We start from the raw sequence: 10,253 nt of genomic DNA on the forward strand, positions 1-10,253 counted from the left end.
ATATATAACACACATTTAAATGTAATTGTCAATAAAACAAAAAACCCAGCAGAACAATTCAGCTTTGTGTACACAAAACTCCCAGCGAGAATAAATAAATTAGTAATAAATTCTTTCATATCCAGGTTTAGAAGCTGATGAATAAGTCACGTGTAATATTTGATAAATGTGGGAGGAAAGAAAACCCAACAACAACAAAATAAGCAGATACGGATGGATCCAAGGGGAGACAAGAGACCCGTCCTCCTTTAATAATATTCAAGCGGCCCTGTTTGTTTTGTGTGGTGTTTTTTTGTTGTTGTTGTTTGTTTTGTTTGTTTGTTGTTGGTTTTTTGGGGGTGGGGGTTGGGGTGGGTGTGGGGGTGGGGGGGGGGACACGGTTGATTAGTAACACGTTTACGTCAGAGTGTATGAATAGTTTTGCTTCAAGCCCATACAGTTGTAACATTTCAATTTTCTATTTGGTCTGTTCGAGAGACGGGGAAGGAGAAAGAAAATTGTGTTACGATGTTGAAATACGTTGGTATTTGGATGATGGCATTGTGTGTAGTACGACTTAATGGTACGTATTAGCTAAACTAAATACAGACATATAGAATGAGAGTTGAAGTTTAAAGTTTGTTTTCTTGTTTAAGGATATCACTTGAGTACATTGATTTAATCATCTTCGGTTATTGGATGTGGAACATTTGGTAATTTTTAGTCATGTTTTGTTTTGTCTTTGGGTTGTTATTTTTGTTGTTGTTGTTTTGTATTTAATGTTAATAAGATTCATTTTATCTTTTATAACTGTATCTCCCACAATAGTTTTACTAATAATTTTATAATTTCGAATTAATTTTATTATCATATACCTTTTTTGTTCCTCTTTTTTGTTTTTGCTGGGGTGTCTATAAATATTAATTCATTTCATTGCATTTTATTCCTGTCATGGACGGAGGAGCCGGCCAAGGCCGGCTCTTGCGCCCACAACAGGCCGGCTCTTGCGCCCACGACAGGCGTGCGCTACAACAGCTTGTTCTGAATGTGCACGTAAAACCCTATGACATGATATGACATTGCATTTTACCAGGACCTTCTTCAAATCTTGCTTTTCAAAAACCTGCTACCATGAGTACGGTGTTCAACTCTAGAAGCAGCCCATCATCTGCCGTGGACGGCAACAACGGCACCGATTGGTACTCTGACTTCTGTGCAACATCGAAACATGACGACATGGAACCCTGGTGGATGGTGGATCTGCATGGGTACTACCACATCCATGACGTCATCATCACGAATAGGGAAAACACATACTGTAAGCACATTTATTTTATCAATCTGTTGCTCTGTCTGTCTCTCTTACTCTCCCTCGTCCCCCCCCCCCATCTCTCTCTCTCTCTCCTCCCCTGTCTCTCTCTCTCTCTCTCTCTCTCTCTCTCTCTCTCTCTCTCTCTCTCTCTCTCTCTCTCTCTCTCTCTCTCTCTCTCTCTCTCTCTCTTTCTCTGTGTCTTGATAAGCATATTGTAGAATTATTAATGCTACTTAATGTGTCGTATCAAATAAACTGTTCCGTTCCTTTAAAATATGAAATTGTGTTGCAGGGTGGCGTCTACACAGTTTCACAATTGACGTGTTTACGGAGAACCCAATAGGCTGTGCACGCGCCACACCAGTCCAGTGTTACAACCGCACCGACCCACTGGGTCGTGGTGAGACTGTACAGTTTAAATGTCGCTCTCCCGTGAATGGTCGATTCGTTCGTATTAAGAAGTGGAGAATGACGGATAATAGAGACACACTTATACTTTGTGAAGTTCAAGTTTTTACCACAAGGGCGACAGGTTAGTTAGTCGTGTTGGTAAGATGGGTGGTAGGTTGTATTGTTGGGCGGGTTGCTTGATTGGTCTTTTGGGCGGGTGGGAGGGTGGTTGGTTCGTTGGGCGAATGGATGGGTGGTTTCTTTGGTGGAGGGTAGTTGATTGGTTGGTGTTGTTTCAGGGATCATACAAGCAGGGCTCGAAACTCACCAAAATAGTATGGTGGCCCAAAAACTAATAACTGATGTTGGCAAATTATGGTAAGAAAATCACGAGCATGATTTTAATGTGGAATACAAATATTAATAGTGGCTCGTAGGTTATAGCTCTAGAGAAGAGCGCCCACATATATTATTTGTGCGACTAATGACATTATTTTTTTTATAGTTAAGTCGCCCACACGGGACATTGGTCGCATTTGGCGACATGGCCACAGGTCGTTTCGAGGCCTGACAGGGTTGGTTATCTTTAAAAATAAAAATAAAAACGTGTTTACTAATGTTTCAAACAACAAACATAATCAATCAGGAAAAAAACATAATACATTTTAAAAATTGTTGGGTCGGCAGGGTCGGGTTTTCAGAAACAATTAATTTGTTGGCTTTTTTGTTTGTTTTGTTGGGGGTGTGCGTGTGTGTGTGTTGTTGTTTTTATTATGGTTTTTTTAGTTTGATTTTTTAAAATTTTATTATTATTATGTTTGTTGTTGTTGGTTATGGGCTGTTTTCACGGATTGGTTTCTTTGTTTGTTTTTGAATCTGAACCGTGCTAAGGATTAGTTTAGTTATGTTTGTATACTGGTTTATTTCTTGTCCGTGCTAAGCCGTAAGTTAGTTGTGTTTGTATATTGGCCTGTTTCTTGTCCGTGCTAAGGCGTAAGTTAGTTGTGTTATTGTATATTGGCTTGTTTCTTGTCCGTACTAAGCCGTAAGTTAGTTGTGTTATTGTATATTGGTTTGTTTCTTGTCCGTACTAAGCCGTAAGTTAGTTCTGTTATTGTATATGGGCTTGTTTCTTGTCCGTACTAAGGCGTAATTTGGTTGTGTTATTGTATATTGGCTTGTTTCTTGTCCGTACTAAGCCGTAAGTTAGTTGTGTTATTGTATATTGGCTTGTTTCTTGTCCGTACTAGGCGAGGTGTGTGGGGGGGGGGGGGGGGGGGGGGGGGGGGGGGGGGGGGGGGGGGGGGGGGAGGTTTTTTAGAAAGGTTTTCATGTCGGTCTTGGAGAAGGTCTAGTAATGGTGGAACGACATTGTAACTTAAAATAAATAGCGACCATTATCATTCACAGGTTGTACTTCCTTTCGACCTTTCTATCGAACACTGAGGACGCGACTCGACTCAGAAAATGTCGTCATATCCGGTGCTTCTGACGTCATGAATTGCGCGAGCAGGTGCGAGAACAGCGATTGTTTGGCGTTCAACTACAACCAGAACAGTCAGCAGTGTCAGCTCATTTCAGCTCCGACGTTTAAGGATTCAACAAAGATGACGTCATCGTGGGATTACTATGGAGTGGATTTTTGTTGATCTGTTTAACAACTCAAGTCTTTTTTCTTCTTTTTTTCTTTCTTTTTTAAACTGTCATGAGTCTGCAGCCATTGTAGGATATGTCCGACCAACAGAGTATTTTTAAAGATTAAAATTTTATGATAAATACATGTCATTGTTTATAATATTAATGTCCGTGTATCTATTGTCCTTCCCACAGGGAACGCCTTTTATCATACTATGAAATTTATTACAAGCCGGTAGTTGAGTATTACATTAGGTGTTATGACCACCAAAGATATTGAAGGACGATTGGGGTCAGAAGTGAAATTTGAAAGCTGACGGTAAATGGCTAATTCAACCTTCCTGGAAATTGTCAAAATCGACAATGATACCCCACGCACATGTACGGGACAACTACGTGATGTATGTGCAATGTGCAAACTATGGAATGTGTTTCCGTGTGTTGATAAACAGACCAAAACGCTCTTTACTAAGATATCTGTGTTGTCTGTGTTGTCTGCCTTATTTATACACATACATAATGGATTAAAGTAAACCTATTCCTATTTTGCCATTCTCTGCCTTATTTATACACGTACATAATGTATTAAAATAAACCTATCCCTCTTTTGCTGTTCTCTGCCATATTTATACACATGCATAATGGATTAAAGTAAATCTATTCCTCTGTTGCCGTTGTCTGCCTTATTTATACGCATGCATAATGTATTAAAGTAAACATATTCCTCTTTTGCCGTAGTTTGTCTTATTTATACACATACATAATGTATTAAAGTAAACCTATCCCTCTTTTGCCGTTGTCTGTCTTATTTATACAAATACATAATGTATTAAAGTAAACCTATTCCTCTTTTGCCGTTGTCTTCCCGCTATTGTGATTTCTTGGACTACTCTTTTCGATTAGTAGGAAGAGATATTTTATATGCACCATCCATCATATAGGATAGCACATACCACTGCCTTTGGTATACCAGTCGTGGTGCACTGGCTACAACGAGAAATAGGCCAATGGGTCCACCGTTGGAGATCGATCCCAGACCGACCGCACATCAAGCGAGCGCTGTATCACTGGGCTACGTTCCGCCATACGCATGCAAAGTGGCAGAATTCTATCACAAAGTGTTCAATCTTCGTTCTTATCCGCCTGACAATAATACTCACACGTAGTATCACTAACCACTAACCACTGACCAACTAACAACTAACAACTAACCCGCTGTCCTGGACAGACAGCCTGGATAGCTGAGGTGTGTGCCCAGGACAGCGTGCTTGAACCTTAATTAGATATAAGCACAAAAATAAGCTGATGTGAAATAGTATCGAAACCCGGCCTCGGTTATGTCGTGGTTAAAGATGGTACAGAGTTCGCAGACCGATACCTGCTCCCACAAAGAGCGAGTTGTAACAACTCAGATGGTAGGTGTAAGACCACTATACCCTCTTCTCTCTTACTAAAAACTAACCAACTAACAACTAACCCACTGGCATGAACAGACAGCCCAGATAGTTGAGGTGTGTACCCACCACAGCGTGCTTGAACCTTAACTGGATATAAGAACAAAAATAAGTTGAAATGAAATCGGACATAAGGTTGGTACATAAGACATAATGCACAGGTTTTGCACCCCGATACCTGCTCCTACTCAGAGCGAGTTTTAACGACTCCGTGGGTAGGTGTAGGGCCACTACACCATCTTCTCTCTCTCTCTAACAAAAACTAACCACTAACTCCCTGTCCTGGACAGACAGCCTAGATAGCTGAGGTGTGTGCGCAAGACAGCGTGCTTGAACCTTAATTGGATAATTAATTATTAAATCAGTTGAAATTAAATAAATAATTTTCAATGTAATTGATTACGATTGCGATTACATGGCATTTTCAAACACAATGTTTACGATTACGATTTCGATTACAGGAAGACATGTAATCGATTACAATCGATTATGATTACCCCATCTCTGATCCACATGGTGCCTTATGCTGTTCATTAATTTAAATACCACATAAATATGAAAAGAAAAGTTACATTATATTAATATATTGATGGACTTTTGGTTTGTATTTTTATCAATAAATATATATCACTTTTTTTTAATAGGGATTGGCTGAATTTCTTTTAGAAAAACGAAAAGAAAGAAATGATTTATTTAACGACGCACTCAACCCATTTTATTTACGGTTATATAGCGTCAGATAAATGGTTAAGGACCACACATATATTGAGGGAGGAAACCCGCTGTCGCCACTTCATGGGCTACTCTTTTCGATTAGCAGAAATGGATCTTTTATATGCACCATCCCACAGATAGGGTAGTACATACCACGGACTTTGATATACCAGTCGTGGTGAACTGGCTGGAACGAGAAATAGCCCAATGTTATTTATTTTAGATTCATCGGGATATAAAAAAGTAAAAAAAAACATGTCAGACTTTTCTTTGAACGGCTTTGTCGATTCACACAGTTTGTGTAGTTTTTTTTCTTGTTTCTTTTTTCTTCTTCTTTTCTTTTCCTGTTTTGTTTTTATGTTGGGTTTTTTGTGTTACTTTTTTGGGTAATGGTGAGAGGTTATTTTTTGTTCTTGTTTTTTTTTGTGTGAAGCTTTAGCACTGGGTGGGTGGGAGAATGATTCCCTAAAGTAAACATGTTTTACGGGGACGTTTTCTGTTGGTTTTCTAACTTTCTGTTTGGAGCCTTTTGTGTGATAAAAATCTGGGAATTTTACAATGATATTCGTATATACGCGTGTAACATTGTACTATATTCACCTCGTAGCATATGCCAAGACATGTTGCATGATTCCTTCCAAGTTGAGAAATCCACAATCTTTTCAAATGATATTAAGGAAATGTGCCGTCAGTTTCAATTTTCTACAAATGATCAGGCTCAAAACGGATTGTTCACTACGTATGTTGATTCTCTGTCAACACCGTGACGGACATAATTAATATACTGATGTATTAAATGAATATGATTCATTCATAGATCATGATAAATGGCAATTCAGCATAGCTAATCAACAGTAATGAGATGAAAATTAGTATTGTTGTTACATTTCGTCAACTGCGTAACATTATGACGAAACGATTTTAATCAAGTTTCTAAATAACGACATGTTCAACGTGAAATAGCTTTAAAATGGACTCAGGTATTGCTCAACAAATATTCCTTTGCACTTCTATTGTTTTAACCGTTTAATTGTGTAAACTTGCAGTTGGGTCCACCAACTATTTTCCTGGTAACTCAAGTTCAAGTTATTCAAGCGTCCCCTGTTGAAACCATTGAAATATGTTCATGCTATGTTTCTCTTTAATGGACTACTCACAAATATGAATCCGAAAATGTTCATCACGAAACAAAATGTTACTATTTTTTATTGAAAGAAAACAAAGTATGTCAACACCGTGACATGCAGCCATTGCTGCATGTAAGTTGAAAAAAATATCTAAATATATATATGTTAGATGTGAAGTAGCTTTAAATGGACATTCCTGAGTTTGCTGCATTGTAAGATGTTTCCGACTAATGAAATATTTCTACGATTAAACTTACATATTATATATATTTTCTTGTTTAGAATATCAGTGTCTATATAGTCAATGTGTTTCTGGTCGTTTTAATATTTGCAAGAACCCCAAATTGGATTTTGTCTTCAGATAATTCCGTATGTACGAAAAAAAATTAGTTTTAAGAAATAAAATGAAATATATATAACCTAGTACAAATATTAGAACGATCAGAAACACATTGACTATATAAACACTGATATTCTAATATGTAATTACAATCGTTAAAACTTCTCTTTAAGTCGATAACATCTTAAAACTTCAGAAATGTCCCTTTAAATAAATACGAAACTAATTTTTAAATGTGCAGAGGTATCGTTAAATATTCATTCCGTATATCAATGCCTTTTCTATTTTAATTATATGAACGTATCCCAACTTCTGATTTTTATAGGAATTGGAAGCTTGTTTGTGCTCCCTGAATATACAGCTAAAATATTTTCCTGCTATTTCACAGTTTGATATTCATTCAGAAAGATGAATCAATAAATGCTCATCATATATAAACATTTTAATATTTATTCATCGTATTTGTAAATGATGTCAACACCGTGACACCACTTTGTATCAAAATAAATGTACTACCCCACTGAAGTGCAGTATTCAGAAAATTCATATTAGTAAGAATATGTTCTATAGGAATTGCATAAATGCATAGAGTTTGGGGCATTGGAATAATTCAAGGAGATATTATAAAACAAAATATTCCGTAAGACAACACTAGTCAGAACAAAAGAGAGACCATGTTCAGAAAAACGGTATAAAACCTCAACAAAACTTCACTTTTATCTGTTTCGTATCAGCGGCATTATTTGTAACTCAAATAAAATCATTTGTAGAATTTTGGTTCAATGTCTTTGATCATTCACCAATTATTTATTAATAATTTTCGATGATCCACCATCTGTCACGGTGTTGACCAACTATCAGACCCATTTGCGGAAAAAAAGTAAGTCGATAAAAATAAAACAATCCTATGTAAAGATCGCTGCTTGATTTTGTCATATATTATTACCCATATGGTTAAAAATATCCTGGTACATATCAAAGTGATACGTCCTACTAGAACGCCAAGTAGGACGTAACACTTCGACGTCACACGATGCCATCATCGATTGGCGTACTACAACCTTACAGGAACGTCAACGAAACGAGGTGAGTGATATAAATTAAGATCGATTATGGGTAATAAATAGGATAATTGAAAATTATTTCACTCGGGACATAAACGATACAAAATGAAAGCTCGTTTAATATCCTATAAATATCTTACATTTTCACTGCAATCAAAATATGTGATCTTTTCAGATCACATACTTTAAGAATTTGATATATTTGCAAATTAGATGTAAATATACATACAAACACTGGCATTATAAATGCTACTATCCAATTAAGGTTCAAGCACGTCTCTTCCGGGCACAATCTCTGACTTCGGTCAGCTTGTATTGGACAGATTTTATAAAGAGGGGTGCTAAACTTATAAAAAAAAGGAAAGTTTGTATTTGCAAACTAGTCAAGCTCCATAACGGAGTGAGAATTCCATTGCATCTGGTGGCATTCTTCCCTGGAACATTTTAAAATAAGATGACTAGAGACGCGTTTTCAGGACAATTTGCTTTAGTTTTGCTACTTTTCTGTTTGAAACGTTATGTGTGGAAAAAAACTAACTAAATTTACCAATCATATTCGTGAATACATTCGCCAGAGCGTGTTATATGTAGGACACCATTTTAAAAGACCCCGTCGGTGGACTGTATTTCTCGTTCCAGCCAGTTTGTCCACAACTGGTGTAACAAATGCCCTGGTATGTACTACCCTGTCTTTGGGATGGTGCATATAAAATATATTTTTGCTGCTGTTTCCTATCTCAATATCTGTGTGGTCCTTAACCATATGTCTGACACCATAAAACCGTAAATAAAAGGTGTTGGGTGCGTCGTTAAATTAAACATTTCCTTCCTTTTAAAAGAAATTAAATCAGAATAAAGGTGTTCTGATGATTGATTATAATCGAAAATTGATCGGTTTGGATCCACCGATGCAATGATCAGATATATAAATTATATACATAATCTGTTGTGTGGGAAATTGGTAACTGTAATTACTCCTTCAGAATTGATATCAATGTTAAATGCGTTGGGATTTGTGTTTGTTTTCGTGTATACATACAAAAATGACATTAAATATAACAGTCGAAAAATGATATCAAGGTTTCAATATTTAAGAATAGATATTTTGTATTCGAACACAATGCAAACGTTACTTGTTTTCCTTGATCTGCTAGATGTTTTTCAGCAACTGTGAATTTGTTATTGTAATATAGGGTGAAGTGTAGGGTGTATACTACCAAATCAAATCCCATTGACGACAATAGTAACATATGTGGCTAAAACTCCTACCTACAGCGTATCAATCGACATAAACACCACGGATATAAATACTACCACCCCTCACCTTTAAAGTGAATCAGCAATAAAATTGGGGGGTACCCCATACCTGTTCCAAGCACAAAGCTACTTCACACAGTGGTACCAGATGAAATAAAATTGCATAACATTTTTAGCCCAGATGAAACTAATTTGTTTTTACCACGAACACACTCACATTTATAACCAATCACAGGGCATATGGTGTTCACTTCTGTATCAAAAGTGCACCTCGAACTTTGACCCAGCCGGAAGTTATTTGGTTTAGTACTACCTAAAGGCAAAACTAGCGATCTGTAGGGTCTATCCCGGTGAATTTGACAATATGATGTAACCGAAAGTTGATTGGTAGATGCAAACCGATTGTAACCGATGACCGATGATGAAATTCAAACCAGTTTATAACATTGCATCACAATAAATAGGCTTACCCAAACCAGTTGTCTCCCTTGTTGATTATTAATTGATTAAAGTGTGTATGGTGGCAATGATTCAGACTGACTTTATTCGGGTCAAAGGGGCTGATCTAACTCAATCGGTAGAGCGCTCGACTAGGTTGATTCGTTCGCAGGTTCGAACCTCCTCGCTAGGCCCATTCTCTGACGGGGGTTTGTCCCCGTCCCAACCAGTAACCTACAGCTGGTAAATCAAAGGCCATGATATAAACTCTTATATTTGAGGGAAAGCCGATTTCGGTGGTGTCATGGTTAAGCCATCAGACATAAGGCTGGTAGGTACAGAGTTCTCTCTCACTAACCACTAACCGACTAACAACTAACCCACTGTTCTGAACAGACAGCCCAGCTAGCTGAGAGGTGTGCCCAGGACAGCGTGTTTGAACCTTAATTGGATATGGATGTCAAACATTTAGTAACTGGGCTCGTAGTCTTCAGAGGAAACCCGCAGCTTTTTTTTTTTTTTTCATGAGCAACAAGGGATATT

At 37.4% G+C, this 10,253-nt stretch overlaps 1 protein-coding gene across 1 annotated transcript; it reads left to right on the forward strand.

The window, feature by feature from the left end:
• The first annotated feature begins 1,082 nt into the window (after positions 1 to 1,082).
• On the forward strand, positions 1,083 to 4,024 carry LOC121372883 (fucolectin-7-like). Its single transcript, XM_041499325.1, has 3 exons — positions 1,083 to 1,297; positions 1,584 to 1,823; positions 3,092 to 4,024. The coding sequence occupies exons 1-3, from the start codon at positions 1,111 to 1,113 to the stop codon at positions 3,328 to 3,330; spliced, it is 666 nt and encodes a 221-aa protein (XP_041355259.1). The 5' UTR covers positions 1,083 to 1,110; the 3' UTR covers positions 3,331 to 4,024.
• The last annotated feature ends 6,229 nt before the right edge of the window (positions 4,025 to 10,253 follow it).

Source organism: Gigantopelta aegis, chromosome 5, assembly GCF_016097555.1.
Source record: "Gigantopelta aegis isolate Gae_Host chromosome 5, Gae_host_genome, whole genome shotgun sequence".
NCBI classification, from domain to species: Eukaryota; Metazoa; Mollusca; class Gastropoda; order Neomphalida; family Peltospiridae; genus Gigantopelta; species Gigantopelta aegis.